The 22,349-nt window shown below is 38.5% G+C and overlaps 1 protein-coding gene across 2 annotated transcripts; it reads left to right on the top strand.

Moving 5' to 3' along the window:
- Positions 1-4,849: 4,849 nt before the first annotated feature.
- LOC113081146 (inactive tyrosine-protein kinase PRAG1-like) lies at positions 4,850-21,795 on the top strand. 2 transcript variants are annotated; one of them, XM_026253192.1, is made up of 9 exons: positions 4,850-5,001; positions 8,628-8,997; positions 10,214-10,243; positions 10,280-11,559; positions 15,772-15,917; positions 17,343-17,857; positions 18,725-19,180; positions 20,213-20,521; positions 21,162-21,795. In XM_026253192.1, exons 2-9 carry the CDS (start codon positions 8,746-8,748, stop codon positions 21,450-21,452), a joined length of 3,279 nt encoding a protein of 1,092 aa, XP_026108977.1. In that variant the 5' UTR covers positions 4,850-5,001; positions 8,628-8,745; the 3' UTR covers positions 21,453-21,795. The 2 variants fall into 2 exon arrangements, with proteins under 2 accessions (XP_026108977.1, XP_026108976.1); XM_026253191.1 differs by having other exon boundaries at positions 10,214-11,559; positions 21,162-21,794.
- The last annotated feature ends 554 nt before the right edge of the window (positions 21,796-22,349 follow it).

Raw genomic sequence — 22,349 nt, 5'->3', positions numbered from 1 at the left:
TTTTGTTTGAATAATATATGTATGTGTTCTGTGTATATTGAATATGTATATATAAATACACACACATACAGTATATATCTTGAAAATAATGTTTACATGTCTGTTTATTTTCATATAATTTATATAATAAATAAATATATTTAATTATTTTTTTCCTAAAATGTCTGTATTTATATATACATAATAAATATTATGTAAACAAAAACGTTTATTCTGGATGCGATTAATCACGATTAATTGATTGACAGCAATAAAAATAGATAAAACTGAAATATAATTAATGCTTAGAATTACAAAAACACACACAAAAAATACTAAAACTTAATTGAAACTAAAATGAAAACATTAGTAAAAACTTAGTAGTTTATTAGACATGCGATGTCAGCAAACTGATGAACTAAACAATGTGCAACTGTAATTAATGAGTTTATTAATGTATTTCATGTTTTTAGTAATTAATGTAGAATACAGACAAATGAGGGTTTTGTTGGCCTGCAGGTATGAAACTGACAGAACAAATACCACACACACACACACACACACTGTATAAACATGCTTTCTGACTGTACGTCATCTGAATTCCTGAGCTGTATATACAACAGTCCAGTTCTTACATGCATCTGTAAAAGTGATGATGGAAATATTATTTTCCGTCTTTAATTCGTCATGGTTCTTCACTGATTGTGAAACACAAGAGCTCTGTATGAACATCAGCTCACACGTCAGAAAACTCTTCTAATGCGCTCTTTAAAGTTTTGTTTTGCACAGTATGAAATATAGATTATAAATAATTTTAAAAGATTATTAAATTAAAAATGAGTATACAGGAATGTATAAGACTACAGATCAATAACAACTATCAATACAAATTGTCAATACTATATTACTATATATTTTTTTGCGCTTGTAAAATGTTTTGGTGTCTTTATAAAATAAATGACACTTGCTGTGATATTTAGTTCAAAGTTGTGACTAAACTTTCACACAATTTTGGGTCAATATACAGTCATTCTGTTATCAGGGGTGGGATATAAGTGTATTTGGTGTAGGGATATAACAAATACACTTCTAAGTTACACACATTTACATCAGTGATGATGTAAACTTGTTATTAGTTTCTGTTTAAACCCTCATGCATGTATTTTCATACGCAGCATCTGTTGCACAGTATTGTGATGAATTAAGAAAGAACAAGTTGATCTTATTCTGCTGTAAATCACTCTTATAATCCATCCAAACATCCAGTGAATGAACATAATTTCATAATCATCATGTTAGAGAGAGAAGCGTGTTGCAGCGTGCCGCATGAACGCTGATGCATCGCAGTAATGATGCTTAAAGATGCTTCAGGAACAAAATCATCCACAAGAGATCAGACAGATTTTTAATAGTTCTGCTCATCAAGGCTGCATTTATTTGATCAAAAGTACAGTAAAAAATCCTAAATATTATTCTAAATTAAATCAGCTGTTTTCTGTGTGAATCTGTGTTAAAGTGTAATGTATTTCTGTATTCCTCCAGTCTTCAGTGTCACATGATCTTCAGAAATCAGAATAATAGGATGATTTACTGCTCAAGAAACATTTCTGATTATTATCAGTGTTGAACACAGTTGTGCTGCTCAATATTTCTGTGGAAGCTGATACATTTTATTTTCAGGATTCACAGATGAACAGAAAGTTCAGAAGAACAGTGTTTATCTATTTCACCAGGCTTTCTGTGGTCTATTGTTTTCTGTTCCAGGAACATCTAACTGTTAAAAGTACTTCCTCCCTTTACTGGAGATCTGAGCTCACTCACTTCTGCTGTTTGTTTCTGTTGACTGACAAAACACATCCTTAAATACTGAAACACACACACACACACAGGGGCTTTTAATCTTCAATTACCCACTTACAGTCATTAACCACTGAGGAATCAGCTGGTCTCTGTAGACGAACATTTCACACACACACACACACACACACACACACACACACTCTCTCTCTCTCTCTCACACACACACACACACACACACACGCATACTCTCTCTCACACTCACACACACACACACTCACATGCACGCTCTCTCTCTCTCTCTCTCTCACACACACACACACACACACACACACACACACACACACACACACACGCATACTCTCTCTCTCTCACACACACACACACACACACACACACACTCTCACACTCACATGCACAGCAGGTGCACAGCGGGAGTGGTGGGTGGGGCCAAGGGTCAGTGTGGTACCATGGCAACACTGTGTTTACAATTCAGGGTGGGCGGAGTTAGGAATGCAGGAGACAAAACTGAAGAGCCTCACTTTACACACACACACACACACACACACACACACACACACACACACGTTTATCTAGTTTGAGGTCAGTAAGATTTTTTTAAAATTAATACTTAATACTTTAATTCATCAAGGACGCAATAAATTGATCATGTGACACTGAAGACTGGAGGAATGATGCTGAAAATACAGAATTACATTACACTTTAACACAGATTCACACAGAAAACAGATGATTTACATTAGAATAATATTTCACAATTGTTTCTGTATTTTTGATCAAATAAATGCAACTATGAGAAGCAGAATAGACTCTTTCAGAAACGGCTGTCATGTTTCTCACAAACACAGTTCAGCAAAACATCATGAATTAAACAAACACCATCACGTCCCGAGAGCCTCAGTCTGCGGCACAGAACGAGAAGATGATCTGCACTCAAATAATCACAGAGATACACACTAACAGCATTATGAGTGTGTGTGTGTGTGTGTGTGTGTGTGTGTGTGTGTGTGTGTGTGTGTGTGTGAGTGTGTCACCGCATGAGTGTTTAATTATTAACACTCTTCTCGCAGAGACAGACAGGAACCATTATTGTATTGGATGTCATAAAGAACTTAAGAACATGATCTCAAAAGAAAAAAATCAGAAATGACTGACTGTTATAAACATGCAGATTTTAACAATTCCTCAAAGAACCTTTCAATGAACAGTTTATGAGAATCATTTTTATTTCATACTGTGAAGAACATTTTCATAAAGAAGCTTATTCCATTAAAAATTACCAATGGATGTTAAAAGTTCTTCATGGAACTGTGAATGTTAATAAAGAATTCTTAGTTTTAGGAGTGTGAGTTTATTTCAGTGTGCTGTTTTCCTTCATATAGTGCCATATGGCGTAACGGATCCACACACACACACACAGACACACACACACACTATAATACTTACAATGACTATATTCTGTGTCTACTCTGGACACCTGAAACCCTGCAGCGTTCCTCTGGATTCACCTCACAGTCTGCAGACAACATGATTCACCAAACAAAAGATTCTGAGAGCGGTTCCCACAGAACCACACACCTCCAGAGAAAGAGCAGCGTCTGATGATTTTGATATTCTAGGTAATATATTAGTTTTGAGAACGTAGCGGACGTAGAGGAGTATAATGTAAAAGGAGCTCATTCAAATACTGAGGTGCTAAACCATTCAGGGCTTTATAAGTAATGAGCAATATTTTAAAATCTATATGAAGTTTGATAGGAAGCAGTCAGGTGTTGACACCTAGGTTCCTAACTGATGACGAAGAATTGTTTTTAGGTCCTATAATTAACACCTCTGTTTTTTCAGAATTTATAAGTAAGTTTTTTACATCAATTATGCATTATGTTAGTTTTGCAAATTGGTGTGTTTCACTGGGCTGTGAAGAAATATAGAGCTGAGTATCAACAACATAACAGTGAAAGCTAACACCATGTTTCCTGATGATATCTCCCAAGGGTAACATATAAAGCGTGAAGAGTAGCGGCCCTAGTACTGAGCCTTGAGGTACTCCATACTGCACTTGTGATTGTGTGTGTGTGTGTGTGTAAATGTGTGAGACATGCCTGAATTGGTGGCTGATTAATGCAGGCTCTTTTATGAGGAGTGTTGTGAAAATGTCTTACAAACATCTTCCTGATTTTATCATGCTGTTTCCTTCACTGTCAACCACTGAAGCACATGGAGGTGAACATCAGACCTGTGGACGTGTGTGGGTTCACACACCTGTAAACGACATCTCTCATCTGTCACGTTCAGACAGCAGCGAGAGAAAGTCTTTCTGAATTATTAACCCAGAGGTCAGAGGTCAGAGCAGAGGTCACAGGAGAAATCTGATGAGATGCAGAAGGTTTCAATGTTCGAGCAACAATATAATTTAGCAGATCTCAAAAACATCAGTTTTTAATGAACGAAAAACATACAAACTAAGTCTTGTTCTTGATGGATCAGGATCTTTAATGAAGTTAGATTTAGTTTTATTTTACTATCACTTAGGTATTATTATAGTTTTATTATAGTTTTTATTAATAGTTTTTAATAGTTTTTTAACAGTTTTTATGTTTATATATTTTTTATAAAATATTTATTATTTATTTACTTTATAAATTTTTGTAACATTTTTTTGTTTTGTTTTTGTCTTTTTTTTAGATGTCTGTATATTTTTTAATAATTTCTATTTCAGGTTTTGCTTAAGCTATTTTTGTACATCAAGATGCTTTAGAATTGTGTTTGAGTGTTCATGCCACGACATGTTCTCTCCTCTCCTGCTTCCAGCGGTCTGAACAGGGAATGATGGGAATTTCAAGTAAATTCCAGACTCTGGGATGTGAGCTGTTGACATTGAACATGAAAGTGTAGATTAGATCGGCTTTTCCAGGCGATTGATCACTTTATTGATTACAGTGACGGCTGGAACACTAATGCCTTTCCAATCGACCGTGTAGAACATCAGCAAAAAAACTGTGTGTGTGTGTGTGTGTGTGTCTCTCTCACTCTCTCTCTCTCTCTCCGTGAGGCCCCGCCCCTCTGCAGGAGTCTCGTCTCTTCAGTCTGGTCAGCGCAGAGTCACGCGTCGCGTCTGTCTGTGTGCGGTTCTGTGTGAGCGAGCGGAGTCACGCGTGTGTTCTGCGGGAGTCTAGCGGCGGGATCGCGCGTGTTTCAGCGCAGGTAAGATCTGTTCTCTGGCGTGGATCTGATACATATTAAATCAGACTGGAGCTTTGATCTGGATCCGCTTTCAGAACCAGATTCACACTCAGGCTGGTTTCATATGGACCGGATCAGTCTGGTTCATGTCGGCTTTGGTTCATTCATTCGCGTGAAGCTGGGTTTTGACGCGACGCGCCCAGTCGCGCTGGTTTAATGATGTCTGAGGTTCCTGACAGTGTTCCTGTAAACCTCATGTTTCCACATAACTATCGTTTTTCTAAACAAGTGCGAAACTGGATTGTACAGTCTGATAAACGATTTACCATCATTTTCTCATTATAACACATCTTCACAAGTTTACAAACTACTAGTGAAAAAGGTGAAACTGTGGTCAATTCTGGAAAAGTTCTGTAAAAACACCTGTCCCTGCAGCACAGAAGCAGTCATCAGTGTCACAGGGAGATCTGTAGAAATAGACAACAATACACTGTATGAGTCACAATTATACTTTTATGACTAAAATAAGTATATTAAGTAAAGATCATGTTCATGAAGATATTTTGTAAGTTTCCTGCTGTAAATAGTGAGTGAGTGAAGTGACATTCAGCCAATGGTGACCCATTCTTGGAATATATCAAAACCTAATTTTTAATTAGTAATATGCATTGCTAAGAACTTCATTTGAAAGACTTTAAATTTTTTTTTTCATCCTCAGATTCCAGATTTTCAAATAGTTGTATCTAAACCAAATATTGTCCTCCGAACAAACCACACATCAATGGAAATCTTATTTATTCAGCTGATGTATATAACTTTTATTTATTTATTCATTTTATTCATGTGCTCCAGGGTCACATCTGATCATAACCAGCCTTTTAATTTAACTCGATATGGATCACATGGTTTCTTTAAGGAGGTGAGATGTCTAATGTGTGGATTCATGTGGAATCTGTGGAATGCATGTTGGTTTATTGAAATAGAAATTATCTGTTGTCAGTAAATGCATGCGTCTCGAAGGTTGCAGGTAAAGATTAAGTGTTTGTGACACTCAAGGGTTTAAAGAAGCACCGGAGGAGCGTCACCCTTCCCCCTGAGCAACATCTGAAGCCAAAAACAATCATTGTTCACGAGTGCTGAGGTGTTTTCAGCTGCTGCAGGAACAAAGAGCTTCTGCTTCTGCTTCTGCTTCTGCTGTGTGTCTTGGGTCTTGACTTGTCAAGCTGTTGCCAGCGAGTCTAACGGCTCGACTCACCCTGAGCAAACACACACCGGCCGGAGACTTCAACCTGCGGGCCATTATTGATCTGTCCTCACCTGCTCATAAACATCATGAAGCTTCCTGAAGATTAAGATCTGCTTCTAAAGTTTCCCTCATGAAGTTCCTGTCAGAATCTGCTCTAAAGGAAGCCATAGAAGAACCATCTTGGTTCACCTTTCAGTGATCAGTTCTTAAAAGAACCATGTTTTTCCCTTGAGGAACATTTAAAAATCTACTTCTAGGAACCTTTTGTTGAATGAAGGGGTTTTATGGAGGTCAAAGGTTCTTCATGGAACCATAGTTTCCAATAAAGTGCATGTTAAAATTAACTGTATTTAAAGACTGTAAACCATAAACTAAGGTGGTTCAGTCCATGGAGATTCTTGGGTGATATATGGAATATACATGACATATTCACAATGAATTTCCAGCAAGCACCAAGTTGTTCAAATGAAGTTTTTAGCAATGCATATTACTAATCAAAATAAATAATATTTGAGAAAATGTTTCCGTCTGTGTGGTGTGAGAGAAAAGTAATGTAACTATTAGTGAATCAGCTGCTCAGGCTCGAGTGTGTTATTTGAAAAAGGTCAGGTTATTTCCTGTTTTAACCATCCGTGTCTTTAAATATAACAGAAACTTCTTCTGTGAATAGATTAGTGTATCAAACCGAGTCATTGTGCAACGACACACTCGCTCAGACTCCAGCACCTGCTGCTCCTCGCTTTACAAGAGCGTGTTTCTTCACTGAGAGTCTAGAAATGAGTCACATGTGCAGGAAAGATAATAATGATCTGAAAGATTTCCATCTGGTGCTGTCCTGTGAAAACCACTGAACACATGCGCTACCGTCATTAAATATTTGCATGATCATTTGCTGCATGTTTTTAACTTTAAACAAGTTGCATGGACTATTTATGGATCTTTCCGGCTACTGGTTGATTTTTTTAAAGGAATTGATTTGGGATGATCCAGATTTGGTCCATGCAACTTGTTTAAGGTTGAAAATATGCAGCAAATTAAAATGCATGTATTTAATGACCATAACACATTTGTTTAGTGGCCCGGCTCGGCTAATAGAAGGTCGTTGGTCCATGTGTGTGAACAGAATGAGTTTGTTAATGTCCTGAGTTTCATGAGGAGGGTGAGTAAGTCTCTCCAAAGGAAAGCTTTCTATGGAGGGAGGGCCGAGAACTGCAGGAGCGGATTTGCACCTTTTGTTTTTCACTAGTAAGCGTGAAGTACTTTCATCTGATTATTGAGGCCAAAGTCTCTTACACAAGTGCTTTTCCCTGGCAGAAACACTTGAAGCTTTAAAGAAACACTTTTTGAGTTTTTCAGTGGCAGCGTTGTTGATATTTCTGGAGACACTTTTTAATTTTTTCCCCTAAATTCAGTGTTTTACATTTTTATTATTCTGTACTGTATATTTTATCTATCAAAAACAAAAAGTATATTCAGTTGATTTATTAATACTTTTACCATTTAATGATTGTTTAAAATTTTGACAATTTTAGGGGGTGCTATGAAATACTTAATTTGTTTTCCAAATACAGTTTTCCTGTTTCTGGAATCTGTGGTTTATATTTACAATTAAAAAACTGTGGTAATCAAGATAATTAATATAACTATTACAGTATAATCAATCTTTGTAAATGTAATCATATGAAAATGCACCAGTTATTTACAACAAAACATTGCAAAAAAGATTAATTTAATTTAATTTAATAAAGTCTGTTGATCAGGTGATATTCCTTAAAATTATTTTTTTATTAATTAATAATAATTAGTAGGGTTGTAAAGAGGTGTAAAGTTTATGAAAACTTTCTTAAAATTCCCTAAGCTTTCCAAAAGTTTCCCAAAAAATCCTGAAAAGATTTCTGAAAAATCCTGTTAAGTTTCCAAACAAAATCCTGTAATATTTTCCAGAAATCCTGAAAAGTTTCCAAAAAAATCTGGAATGTTTCCAAAAAAAATTCAGAAAAGTTTTCAGAAAATCCTGGAATGTTTTCCACAAATCCTGGAGTGTTTCCAAAATATCCTGATAAGTTTAAAAAAAACTTGAATGTTTCCCAAAATAAACCTGACAAGTTTACAAAAAATCCTGGAAAGTTTCCAAATTTTTTTGGCAATTTTCCACCTTTTTGAAACCTTAATAATTAGTAGTAGTAGTAGTAGTTTAAAAGTTGATTTCACTGCTAATATTTGTGTCAATATTTATATGTTGGTGTTTTGTTGTGAAGACCTTTGAGTTTCTGTGTGTGTGATGATTGTTTTAATAACCATCACCATAGAAGTAATTCTCCAAATGCATGTGCTTCTTCATATCACACACCAAAATCAGCATGACTGGTAATCATCTCAAATGTGTCTTGTGTTTTCTCAGGTGTACAGGCTGATGATCTCCTGTGCCACACACTATGTGACCAAACACCGTCGTCTGTTCTCAGCTTGTTCCGGATTCAGTAGAGTCGATCAGACAGGAGCTCGAGGTCTGCGTTAAAATGTCTGCGTGTGGAGAGTTTGCAGAGCATGTGTGGAAACCAGGCTCCTGTAAGAACTGCTTCCATCCTCGCAGCGCTCACGGACCGACCGGCGCGACGGGAGCCGCTTGTGTCCGAACGAGTCTGATCGGGGAAGACGAGGATGGGGTGACGTCTCCCTCTCCGTATAGCAAACCCACCATCGCTGTCAGACCCACCATGATGAACACGGACGTCACAGCGGAGGTCAAGACGGAGAGGAATACAGAACAGGTAACTGCAGGAATTCATTGAGTGGATGAACTCTTAAAGAAATACCTAAAGTGAAAAGTGTGCTCACCCTCAGGTTATCCAAGATCAGGATGAGTGTGTTTCTTCATCAGGTTTGTAGAAATGCAGCACTGCATCAGTGTCTCATCAATGGATGCTCTGCAGTGAATGGGTGCCGTCAGAATGAGAGTCTGATAAAAACATCTCAATAATCCACAGCACTCCAGTCCATCAGTGAACATCTGGAGAAGACAAAACCTGAAACACATCCAGCATTAAGATGATTTTAACTCAAACACATAGAGTCTATAATCCAGAATAACACTTCCTCCAGTGAAAAAGTGCATCTGCTGTTGTCTCTCACAGATTTGTTAAGAGCTGTTTAAACGCTGCTTGATCTGTGCAGATTTCTCTCCTGATTCAGACCAGAACACTTTTTCACTGGAGGAAGTGTTATTCTGGATTATAGACTCTATGTGTTTGAGTTAAAATCATCTTAATGCTGGATGTGTTTCAGGTTTTGTCTTCTCCAGATGTTCACTGATGGACTGGAGTGCTGTGGATTATTGTGATGTTTTTATCAGACTCTCATTCTGACGGCACCCATTCACTGCAGAGCATCCATTGATGACACACTGATGCAGTGCTACATTTCTACAAACCTGATAAAGACAAACATTTAAATTTTTGGGTGAACTGTTCCTTTAAACTCTTATTATGGTGAAGCTCAGTGATATCTTCAAGGTGGGTGTGGTTGGGTCAACATTCTCCAGTGCATGGGTGGAGACTGGAATGTCTTTGTGAACACAAGATAACAGACTGCCATTCAGATGTATGCATCCTGTACAGGAAGGCAGTTATATGGAGACATTCAGGCTGTTTAAACAAAGATAATTAGATCACCGCCAAGGGTGACAGACTACAAGGCAAACACACGGACACAGTCACATAAAGTCATCTGTGGAGTCAAAGAAGATGATTGATTAGTTACTTGTACCTGTGTGATTCATTGTCTATGCAATGGATTGATTGAATTGACATGCATGTGAAAAGTTGGCATGTTTATCCATCATGCTTGTTTACGCTTTGATGTTATTATTTCAATGTGGGTTTCTTACATTGACAAGTTGAGTATGTTTATTTAATAAGCTTTTTATTGTAAACCCAGTGATCCAGTGTTAGAATTTTTCCCAGACTTATAATTGCTTCTGTATCTTAGAACAAGCAGAAGACCTCTGTAGGACTGAAGAAAGCTCTGGATTTGGCTCCTCTGTACATCGATAGCAATGGATGTAATAAATCTCTCAGAGAAACCATCAAACAAAACAACATCTGCGGAAAGAAGTTCTCCCCAAACGTTTGTTCTCCCACTGGATTATCCAAAGACTGCATGATTATCAGCAATATATTTCGGAGTCAAGAAGATGGCTATGTTCAACACAGTCTGAAAGAGAATGGGAACAGTGACTCCTATAGACAGATGACCAAAGCGGTCAAGAGCACTTATGCCAATGGAGATACATATCTTCATAATGAGACTGGAAACAGTGATGGAGTTACACGTCCTCTAAGGGCATCTGCGCAGGAAAGGCAAGGAAGAACCAGGCCAGGGAATGTGGTTAATGGATCGTCCAGTGAGACGCCAGGTACTTCACCATCTCCAGTGACTCCAGACTCCTTCAGCGAAAGCCTATCAGACTCGTGCTCCAATCGGAGCAGTGTGGATTCGTCAGTGGGATTCCAGAGTCCTCAGAAGTCTCCAAGCGTTTCTCCAAACGTGCTCGAGGAAAGAGAGCCGATCTATGCCGAGAGCACCAAGAGGAAAAGACAACCCAATGCTCAATGTGATGAGAAAGCTCCGCAGTCCTCTGAGTCTGAAACTGAAGTCATCTTAAGCGACAATCAAAGAGCAACTATTACTGTCGTCGCCGCCCATACTGAGGAAACCAACCGGACGTTTTACCTGAGCAGCCCGGATTCGGCTGTAAGCACCCAATGGAACCACTTCAGCCCAACCATGCCCAAAGACCCATCAAGCCCGGCGTTCACTTGGCCAAACCCTCCTGATGCCACCGAATCTACTCAACCCAAGCCTCAGTCCAGTCCCCCTGTTCCTCCTAAGATCAGCACCCGTCCACCCAGACTTGGTACCTCCAGTCTGTCCTTACCGCTACCCCAGCTCAGCTTTCACGTGGTTCTTCCTCCAAATCAGATGACCTCACAAGTGGATACCAATGCTCATGCCGTCCGACACAAGTCTAACAGTGCCACAAGTCTGGAGGGATGTATTGAGGAGGAAGAAGAGGAGGTAGACTCCAAGAGATTGGGCTCTTGTGGTGGGCTAGGCCACTCCATCAATGCTCCTGCTGTTCCGTCCAGAGAATGGACGAGTGAGAGCGATGCAATGCCAGGCACCGCCAACAAAAGCACCAGTCAAACGCCGGCAGAGGATGGCAGAGCCAAAGAGAGCTTGCTCTCGATCCCGTCTCCTCTCATCCTCTCTAGTGAACCCAACACCAGCCGGGATCCCGCACCACCTCCGCCGCCTCCCAAAAAACACCACCGGTGAGAGCCGCATCCTTATATTATGTTGTTTGTCAGGATATTAATCAGTTGATCATATTGATACTCATCCTTTGATGGAGCCAGATTAGTCTAAGTATTTATGTTGACCTCATGTGCTTTGGTACATATGAGTTTCCTAGTTTTTTGGAAACAGGTTAAGGTTAGGGTTTGGGAATTTGAAAATGAATAGGCTTTCAAGTTAGATTTATGAGTTGGCAACCTGGAGATAATTATGATACCCCAGACTAAACTTTAAACATAATTGCATGTTGAACATCTAGTTGGCTTTCAGTGAATGTGACGCTACATTTTATTCAAAGTCTATTGGAATTTGGTTAAACATCTTCAATCTATTTTGGCTTTAATCTAGTTTCCCCAAGAAATTGGCAAAAATTAATAGGGTGTCTTCAATTATTTTGTTTCCAATGATAAATCACTTGAATGCAGTAAACAAGTAAATAAGGCTTCTGAAGTGGGGAATAGGAAATTTCCAATCAATTTGTTTGACTGAAGCTTCAGAGTCACAGGTTGGAGGTGAACAATTAGGACACTACATTTTATTCACAATTCATTGGATATTGATTAAATCTCTTTACTGTGTTTTGGTGTTAATGCAGTTTCCCCAAGAAATTGGCAAGAATGAACCTATTGTTCTCAACAACAAAGCTCTTGATAAACAAGTAAATATGACTTCAGAAGCGGGAATTAGGACATTTCTAACTCTTAGTATTGCTAATCATTGCATTACTGATCATGAGTTATATTATTAGTTTGTCACCGGTCAGTCTGATCTCTGGATTCATATTCATTGTGAGATATTCTTTTTTTTTTTCTTGTATTGGTTTGTTATCGACCCTCATAAGGTGATGTGATAAACTGAGCTCAGTGGTTTAATGAGATGAAGTTTTGTTTCTCTCTCGATCTCTCTGAATGAAGTTGATTGTGGTTTGTGTCTGGACTCGTGAGTTAAGGCCGGTCTCTCTGCTGTTTGTTTGCAGTGAGTTTTATCAGTCCTTCTTTCAGCCATTATGGAGACGATATCAAGTGCAGATCTGTTCACGTCGTTCTGAATGTGACGCCTGTTAATCAGCGCCATTCGATTCATTTATTCTGCTGTAACCACGTATAACGTGAGATTTGGGTTTTCTGTAAATAGAGGGCTTGTGTTGTTGAGACGCCAGCACTGAATGTGTGTGTGTTTGCTGTTGGCCTTTACTTCATTTAACACTTTCAGCCTGATTGAACTTCATCTGCTTAGACTGTTAACCCCTTGTAACCTGTACACTGTTTTTGCATACAAGAATCGTTATTTATAAAAACAGTTGCATGCGTGCAAAATTATTTGGGAAAGCAATTTGATTGAATTCTAGTAAATGCGAAATAATCACAATGGTCGGGTAAACCACTATAGAGTTAGTGTTGCTATAGAGTGAGAACCTGTGAATGCAGTTAACAGATTTCATATAAAGAGAATGATGTGCACCAAATAAGTCACCTGTAGAAATTAAATACATTAATGGTTGAAGTCAAAATGGTTCAACACGAGAACCAACGCAAACGTAATGACATGAAATAAAACGTCATCATGTTTTAAATAAGTGTGGCTTGATTAAGTGACAAAAAAGTCACACACACACACACACACACACACACACACCATGAACTTTCATTAATTAGTAAATGTGAAAATTACGTTTTGTATGTTATTATTGTATATACTGCTTTTATTAATTAACTTCACACATGAACCATACCAAAAAACAAACAAACGATAATGCAATATTTATTCATTTTTTCAACATTGATGAGACATTATATTTAAATATATTTAATGTAATTTATAATAACATATCATTTGAGAATTTCCAGAATTAACTAACACTGTAATTAATAGCTTTTAATTAAATTTAAACAATTAAAAAATGTCTAAATTTATGAAACCTAAATATATATTTCTAACAGAAGAACATACACATTACTCTGAAAAGTTTTCAAATGAAATAAATGCATTCTACTTGTATAAACGTTAATTTTCAGATGAAAATGTTTTTATTTTATGCTGCAATGGTTCGTCAACAGACTTCAGTCCAAAAGTGTGCGAGATGTGGGGAACAGGAGGAATATATTAAAAAAACTTTTGACACTAATGTAACTCCACAGAAAGTTTTACGAAAAGTATTTTTGACACTAATGGTGTTCCATATTAGTGCTGGGGAAAATGTTTTTGTACTGCTAAGCGCGTTATCTTCCTAGCAGCGTATGCTGGATCAGCTCTCTGCCCTTCAGAGCTGTTTCCGTTCTGTGTGTTCTCATGTGTGACTGACTCACAGGAACATCCCAGGCCCAGAGTCACGTCACTACTGTAAAGTGCACTGATCTGCACTTCCTGTCTGCTGCTGGAGACACTATCTGAGCATCCACGCTCTGTGTTCATACCTTATATCTAAACAAGAGCTTTTTATAGCAGATGGCAGCGGTTTGTGGTTACTGAAATATGCTGCTCCTATCAGAACCACCATCAGATACAGGAGACTGCACGGGAAATAAACTAGAAGATGATATATTTGCTTGGAAATAGATAGTAAATGTCACAGTTGCTTAGAAAGAAACATAAATAGCACATTTAATTATATGTGAAACCTGAAGTAGAAAGACTAAAATAGTATTTTCCTGTTCTGAATGTGCAAAACGACATATTTTCAAAATCCAGTCAATAGTTAAAAACGTGTAATGCAGGGTTTCCAAACTGTTTTTTAATTTTATTTAATTTTATTTTTATTTAGGAGTTGATGAAATGTCAGTTTAAATTGAATAAATAAAACACTAAAACTGGAACATATAAATAATTAAATATATTAATTATAAATAAGTGAATTATAAGCTCTTCATTGGCTCTGTTTGGGGAACCTTCTTTAAATAAGCCATTGTTGAGGAACCGAGAGTGTAAATGGGTGAAGTTATGATCTCTGATGAATGATTTATGGAGCAGATGGTTCACCATCAGAAGCTGTGGTGTAAGTGCAGGTGTGGAGATGTTCTGAGCTCCGTGTCTGGTTCTGATGGTTCTCCGTCGTTCCTCTGAGCGTCGGTCGAGGTGAAGAAGAACAGATGATCTGTGCCTCGAGTGTTTGTTTCCATGCCTCGGGTCAGAGATGATGATGAAAGCAGATCAGCACACACACACACACACACTCACACAGATGCTTGATTCACGCTCAGACGCTGATGATCCTCCGGTGCGGCTGATTCTGAGGTGAGTGACTCTGTGTGTTTCACTCAGGTCCTGTAGTGTGTGTGCAGGATCTTTGGAAAGGTCACAATGCGCCGGCTGCTGTGTGCGTGTGTGTGTGTGTGTGTGTGTGTGTGTCTGTACGATGCACTTGAGATCAGCAGAAACGTGTGTAAATCAGGAGATTGAGAGAAACTGAGGCTCAGATCAATGACTCGGGATCTTAATTAAATATATGATCAAATTTAATATATTTAGTATAACAGTAAATATTATTACAGAGTGTCTTTTGCATTGTCAACTAAAAATACAAATCAAACCATAAAAAACATTTTCATTACTTGAAATAAAATAAAAATAAATAACAATTATTATTTTATTTTAGCTGGCAACATTTCTCATTTTTTGTTTAGTTAAAGTAGACCAAATAAAATAGAAATTCTAATTGTATAGACATAATAATCTGTATAGATATAATAATAATAATAAAAATGATTAAAATGCACAGCAAAATAACTAAAACTTTAAAACTAGAATCAAAACAAAAAATTGAATTTTAAGTTATTCAAAATATTCACACACACACACACTCACACACGTGTATTTCTACACTCACAGGAAGTGCTGCAGTTCTACTTCCAGAGCGGCTCACACACACAGAATCATGAGTGTGTTGTTGATCTTTGTTTATATATATATAGCAGGTCTAGTGCCCATTGTGGCTCTCAGATGTAAACATCCGTAGTTTGAGAGATTTTCAGGCCTGATTAAACTGACTGTAATTTATCTTTACTGTAAATGACATGAGCGAGAGAGAGAGAGAGAGAGAGAGAGAGAGAGAAAGAGAGAGAGTTAATGATGTAATGACACAGCGAAGGATTCACTTCACTTCTGTTCTTCAGTTGTTGCCACAAACCTCTTGATTTCATGAGTTTGAACAGCTGGAGAGTACAAACCTGTGTGTGTGTGTGTGTCGTCTGCAGGGTGTGTAAGCGTCTCAGTGGCAGTAATATGGATCTGGAGCGTGTGGGTCAGCAGGGGTCAGAGGAGAATCTCAGCCAATCACAGCGAGGACTGAAGTGCTGCATCAGTGCATCCAGAGACGGCCTGCAGACGCTCACACACACCGGTGAGACACAACACACACTTCATTTACATTTTTTTAATAATTTAATCATTTATTTATTTTTAAGTTTTGTTATTTATTAATTTTATTGTATTTTATTTATTGTATTTATTTTATTTTATTTTTATGTGATCATTTTTCAAATTTAGGTGGGTATTACCCAAATAAACATAAATAAACTCAAAAACAGATTTAAAAAAAAGGTTTTAAAATATATTTTACTCACAATTTCTGCCTGATTAAAAATTAAGAGCTTAGCATAACTAGTAAAAAAGTATTCATTATAGTTAAACTTTTATTCAGCTTTAAGATTTTCCAGGTCTTGAAATCACACTTTTAAAATTAGGCTTTTTTCCCAAATCTGGTTATTCAGTTTAAGCAAATTTTGGGGGTTTTAGTTTAGTTTTGTCTTATATTAAGTCATTTTAAGCCAAGCTCTTCCAAACGCTGATGCTAGTATTTTTCATCAATACCGCTGTCCCAGAATGCATTGCAAAAGCTTAGATGGCAGGAGGATTTGAGAGGGAAAAACCCATCAGGTCTAATTAAACATGGACTATTGTGCCATATTTGTGTGTATTCTGTGTTTATTCACTCATTAGATTGAGAATAGAGTTGTTTTGAATCCGTTGAGTTTGGCCGTCTCTGAGGGAACTTCCTGAACTCAAGTCTATAAACAGTGTGTTCTTGTGAAGGACACTTCCTCTCCTGATAATCAGCGCTGATGAGAAGGGAAGCTCTTCCTCCTGATCGTACTGAGCTGTGTGTGCTGTGTTCCTGCTGAGATAATGGAGCGTTAGAGAGGAAGTCAAGTTTGTGTTTATCACAGGGTGATCTCTGATGATGGTCCTCGAGAAGCCACTGAACTTCATCTGCAGACCACAGACCACTGAGAGACTCTTGTGTGTGTGTGTGTGTGTGTGTGTGTGTGTGTGTGTGTGACTGTGTGTGTGTGTGTGAGTATGTGTTGTATTAGATTACAGAAAGAGAAATGAGGAACACGAACAGTTTCATTTTACCGAACACTTTAATTCTCCTGATTGTCTGACGGGAATTATTTAGAAATCACAATCATATGATTTCCTGATACTGAACTCTGATCATGAATCTGATATAGAACTTGCTTTCATTTCAGTATTTTACAGCCGATCACATGTGTTTCTATTTGGAGCGACAGCAACACTGATAAATATCTCATAATCATTATTTATTTATCTTTTGATTTTTACGGTACTGCTTGTTTTCTGTTAAGTTTTTTTTTGTCAATGTTTGGTAAATATTGTATATATCAATGATGTATTTTCTCAATATAATGTCAACAATGACATTAAACAATTTTTAATTCAGTTAATATATATTTTTCATTTCGACTAAAAGTAATTAACTATTTCTTCTCCCTCTCTGTTTTCTCCTGGTCATGTGATCTAGACTCCACCCTGCGCTCCAGCCCCTCCCCTTTCCCCAGCAGCCCGTTAGGCTCCGCCCCCTCGTCTCCGCGGCCCGACTCGTTTCCCTGCAGCGGTCTGGCCAATCAGCTGCAGCCGCCTCCGTTACCACAGAAGAAGCAGGTGAACCGCACGGCCTCGGCTCCGAGCGACCCGGGTGATGATCCGCTCGCCCGTCCTCGCCCGCGTCTGGGGATGGTGGCGTCCTGCTCGTCTCCGCAGCTCAACACGCTGCACCTCCACGCTCTGCTCAGGAACATGGACAGCCGCGAGGGCATCTACTCGAAGCTGGGCGGCCTGTACGCCGAGTCTCTGCGCCGGCTCGCGCTCAAGTGTGAGGAGCACTTCTCCAGCGGACAGAGGAACATGCTGATGTTCGACGAGAGCAACTGGTCACTCTTCAAACTGACCTGTAACAAACCCTGCTGTGTGTCCGGAGACGCCGTGTATTACTCTGCCTCCTGCGCGTCAGACACTGCAAACACATACGCCGTCAAGGTCAGAGAATATACATATAATATATACATGTGTCCCTGCAGCACAGAAGCAGTCATCAGGAGCACAGACGGATATTTGGAGAAATACACAACAATATACTGTATGAGTCACAATTATACATTTCTCTTTAATGCCAAAAATCATTAGGATATTAAGTAAAGATCATGTTCATGAAGATATTTAGAAAATCTCCTACTGTAAATATATCAAAACTTAGTTTTTTATTAGTAATATGCATTGCTAAGAACTTCATTTGAACAACTTTAAAGATGATTTTCTCAATATTTAGATTTTTCTGCTCCCTCAGATTCCAGATTTTCTAATATTGTCCTCCGAACAAACCACACATCACTGGAGAGATGATTTATTCAGCTTCAGATGATGTAGAAACCTCAGTTTAAAAACACTGATCCTCATGACTGGTTTTGTGCTCCAGGGTCACATATATACTGTAAAGTAGCCGTCAAATGTTTGTTATAAATAAGGTTCTTTGAAAGAAGTGTCTTCTGCTCACCAAGGCTGCATTTATTTGATCAAAAATACAGGAAAAATTGTGAAATATTCTTTATATGTAAATCATCTGTTTTCTGTGTGAATCTGTGTTAAAGTGTAATGTATTTCTGTGTTTTCAGCATCATTCCTCCAGTCTTCAGTGTCACATGATCTTCAGAAATCAGAATAATATGATGATTTACTGCTCAAGAAACATTTCTGATTATTATCAATGTTGAACATTTTAGTGGAAACTGTTACATATTTTATTTTTCAGGATTCACAGATGAATAGAAAGTTCAAAAGATAGGAACTTTTTTTTAAATTGATATTTATCATCGCCGCGTGTCTGTTCTCTCTCTGTGTGTTGATCAGATCTGTAAAGGCCAGGCGCCGGACAGTAAGCGGACTCATCTGTACGGTCTCTCGGTGCAGCAGAGCGTCCCGTCTCACTTCAATCTGCAGCAGGACTGCGGTCACTTCATCGCCTGTGTGCCGCGGAGCATGTCCCCGAGCGAGGAGAGCGGTCCGGCCGAGCAGGAGCGAGTGGTGGTCATCACACGGGACGTCCCGCACCAGACCGTGGCTGATTTCGTCCGTGAGTGGGAGTCGTTCCACCGCGCCCAGCCGGAGGTTTACGAGCGGCGCGTGTGTTTTCTTCTGCTGCAGCTGTGTGCGGGTCTGGAGCATCTGAAAGCACACGGCGTCACACATCGAGATCTGTGCATGGAGAACCTGCTCCTGGTGCAGCGTCCAGATCCTCAGCAGCAAAGCCTCCCTCGCCTCCTCATCAGCAGCTTCAGCAAAGCCAAGCGCCGCGACACACACCAGGTTATTAGGAGCCATGCTTATTAATAACTTTACATAATATTATTGTTTTCACCAAAGGTCGACCGATAGTGGATTTTACCGATACCGATATCTAAGTTGGACCACAGCAGCCAATACCGATTAATCAACCAATAGTTTTATACATGATACTGAATGCAAATTAAAATAGTGCTTTACTATTTTTTAAAAGTACTGAACCGTATTTTGTAAATTAATAAAAGTGTTAATATTAATTATTAGGGCTGCCCCCTAATAGTCGACTGTTAGTTGACGAGAAGAGGCTTGGTCAGATGAAAGTTTGTTAGTCATTTAGTTGCAAAAAAAAAGTGGGTGGGGTTATTATGAATAATTGTCATTAATAACATTTCACTATATTGTTGTTTTTACCAGAGGTCAACCGATAGTGGATTTTACCGATACCGATTGCTAGGTTGAACCACATCGGCTGATACCGATTAATCAACCGATAGTTTTAAATAAAAGTATTAATATTAACTGTATATTGATCAGTAAAGTTAAGAGTTAAGTTAAATTAAAACTCTTGATACTTTAACAGTATCTATTCTAGAACATTTGATTATTTTCTAATAAAAATAAGACGGCAGTCACACACCGGTCAAAAAAACAAAACAAAATAAAACTTGCAGGTATACTTCCTATCATGCTTCAGCTGCTCTAGCAACAAACACAACCTGGAAAAACTATCAAAGCATGGGTTTTTGCCTATAACTGATAGTTCCGCCAATCAACTATTGGTGCCGATTAATTGACCAAAACCGATAAATCGGTTGACCTCTAATATTTGCTATATATTTTTTTTCAAATAAATGCAGCCTTGTTGAATTGTAACAACTTTTTTTCAAAAATGTGAAAATCTTTATTATGTTTTTAAAGAAGTCTCTTTTACCCACCAATCCTGGTTTTATTTCATCCAAAGTGCAGCAAAAGCACTTATATTGTGAAGTGTTTTTACAATTTACAATTTCTATTTAAATCTGTTTTAAAATGTAATTTGTTCCTGTGGTTCTGAAGCTGGAACGGCTCAATGCAGACGACCCATTTCTAAAGCGGGATCACGCTCGGCTCGCGCCTGAGATCGTCTCCGCAGCACAGTACCACAAATTCGACGAGTTTCAAACCGGCATCCTGATCTATGAGCTCCTGCACCGTCGTAACCCGTTCGAAGCCACGCCGGGCAAATACGACTACAGATGTGAGGAGCTGCCTCCGATCCCCGCCGCCTCCATCTACTCGCCCGGCCTGCAGAGACTCGCTCACCTGCTGCTGGAGCCTGACCCCGGACGCCGCATCCACATCCAGGACGCCCGCCGCATCCTGCAGGTAGTGTCCGTTTCATCAGCTATAATCAATATTAGTCTTGGAGATAGTTTTAAAAACAGATTGCACCAGCGTAATCTGTCTTGTTGCATTAAACAAGTTAATATGATTCTTAGGGTCTTAATGAAACCTCTATAATGTACTAAGGTTAAAATTTCGCAATGGCAATGTAAAACAACTTTTACCCTCAAAAACAGCTGCCGTTTTGGTGCATGTCCCTTTAAATGCTAATGAGCTCTACTTATCCCCGCCCCTCTATTTTATCAGCTACTGTGTAAAAGCAATTCTGCTGTAAATTGTGTTTGCAAACCAAATGTTATTGCACTTTTGTTTATAAAGCATTACTTTGGAAATGGAAAAAGTGCACAATACACTACTTTTAAATCCATTATTGAAATTTGTGCATAACAATGCGATTAATCGCGATTAATTGCAAAAATCATGCGATTAATCGCGAAAAAAAAGAATAATTGCCCATATACATATATATCTATGTCTATATGCACGTGTGTGTGTGTGTGTAAAGTCGCCCCCCCCCCCCCCCCAGTGTTCAGGACACGGTCACGGTCTTGTGCTTGCGTCCAGTCATCAGGTGACTCAGGTGTGTGTGTGTGTGTGTGTGTGTGTGTGTGTTGCTCTGCAGGCGCTGCTGTGGGGGCCGCGGAGGGAGCTGCTGGAGCAGCCGTGGGTGTGTGGAGGAGCAGAAGCAGATGGAGGAGCCGGGTGGAGGCTGGAGCCCAGGGACCACGGGCTGCTGAACTGGCTGGATGTGAAGCGTGCGCTGCTGATGATGAAGTTCGCCGAGCGCTCGCTGGAGCCGGAGAGGAGCGCGGAGCTGGAGGACTGGCTCTGCTGTCAGTATTTCTCCAGCGCTAACCCCAGATCCCTGTGTCAGACGGCAGAGCTGCTCTACAGCCTGCGCTTCACACACTGAGCTCAGATCAACACCGTCTGCCGTCAGATCAGCTGCGTTTAACACTGGGTCACTTCACTAGACTCAAACACCAGCACACACGGAACTTCATTACACTTTTACTAATCAGTCTGTGGATACGGATAGATCTAACATTGCTTCCAGACTGAAACTCAGTGTGTCTCAAATGTACAGATCACTTTTCACCCCAAATTTAAAAAGGGATATATATGTGTGTGTGTGTGTGTGTGGGTGGGTTGTATAGAAATGTTATGTAAATTCATGATTTCTTTTCCTATTTAATTAATAAGTATATATATATATATATATGTGTGTGTGTGTGTGTGTGTGTGTGTGTGTATATGTATGTATGTGTGTGTGTCTGTGTACACTTTTCATGTTATTTCAATGATTTCATTAATAATTATATTTAATTAATAATAATTTTATATATACAATTTTATATAAATGAGGTATATATTGCCTTTTTAATAAGAAAATATTTTCTACATAAATGATTTAAGATTTTATTATATTGTGACTATTTTTCAAAAATAATAATAATAATAATATATACATACATACGTACAGACATACAATAATAAATATAATATATATTATTAATATTTTTCTTTGAATTTAGGAAGTTTTACATTTGTGACTATTTTCATGACATTGTGTGTGAAGCAAAAAAAAAAAATCTTAATACAATAATGACAGTCATGTTATTTGGATGCAGTATTTTTTAAAGTTTATTCTTACTGTAAATGTCCTTGTCTGTAACTCGGTTATGGTCAAATGTATTTAAATGTGATTAATGTCACAGTATGATAGACTCTTAGCTTTATGTAGGAAGGATGTTCTGGTTTTGAGGTGGAGTGTGATCTGCAGTGACAGGATTCGATCGGTGTGTTAGAT

Source organism: Carassius auratus, unplaced genomic scaffold (assembly GCF_003368295.1).
Source record: "Carassius auratus strain Wakin unplaced genomic scaffold, ASM336829v1 scaf_tig00033244, whole genome shotgun sequence".
NCBI lineage: Eukaryota > Metazoa > Chordata > Actinopteri > Cypriniformes > Cyprinidae > Carassius > Carassius auratus.
The sequence above is the reverse complement of the archived record's forward strand: the minus strand, read 5'-3'. Positions and strand labels throughout refer to the sequence as shown.

Coding starts and splice junctions, on each gene's coding strand:
- LOC113081146 (XM_026253191.1), top strand. CDS start 8,746: ATGTCTGCGTGTGGAGAGTTTGCAGAGCATGTGTGGAAACCAGGCTCC. Junction 8,998..10,213: donor CGGAGAGGAATACAGAACAG/GTAACTGCAGGA, acceptor TCTGTATCTTAG/AACAAGCAGAAGACCTCTGT. Junction 11,560..15,771: donor CCTCCCAAAAAACACCACCG/GTGAGAGCCGCA, acceptor TGTCGTCTGCAG/GGTGTGTAAGCGTCTCAGTG.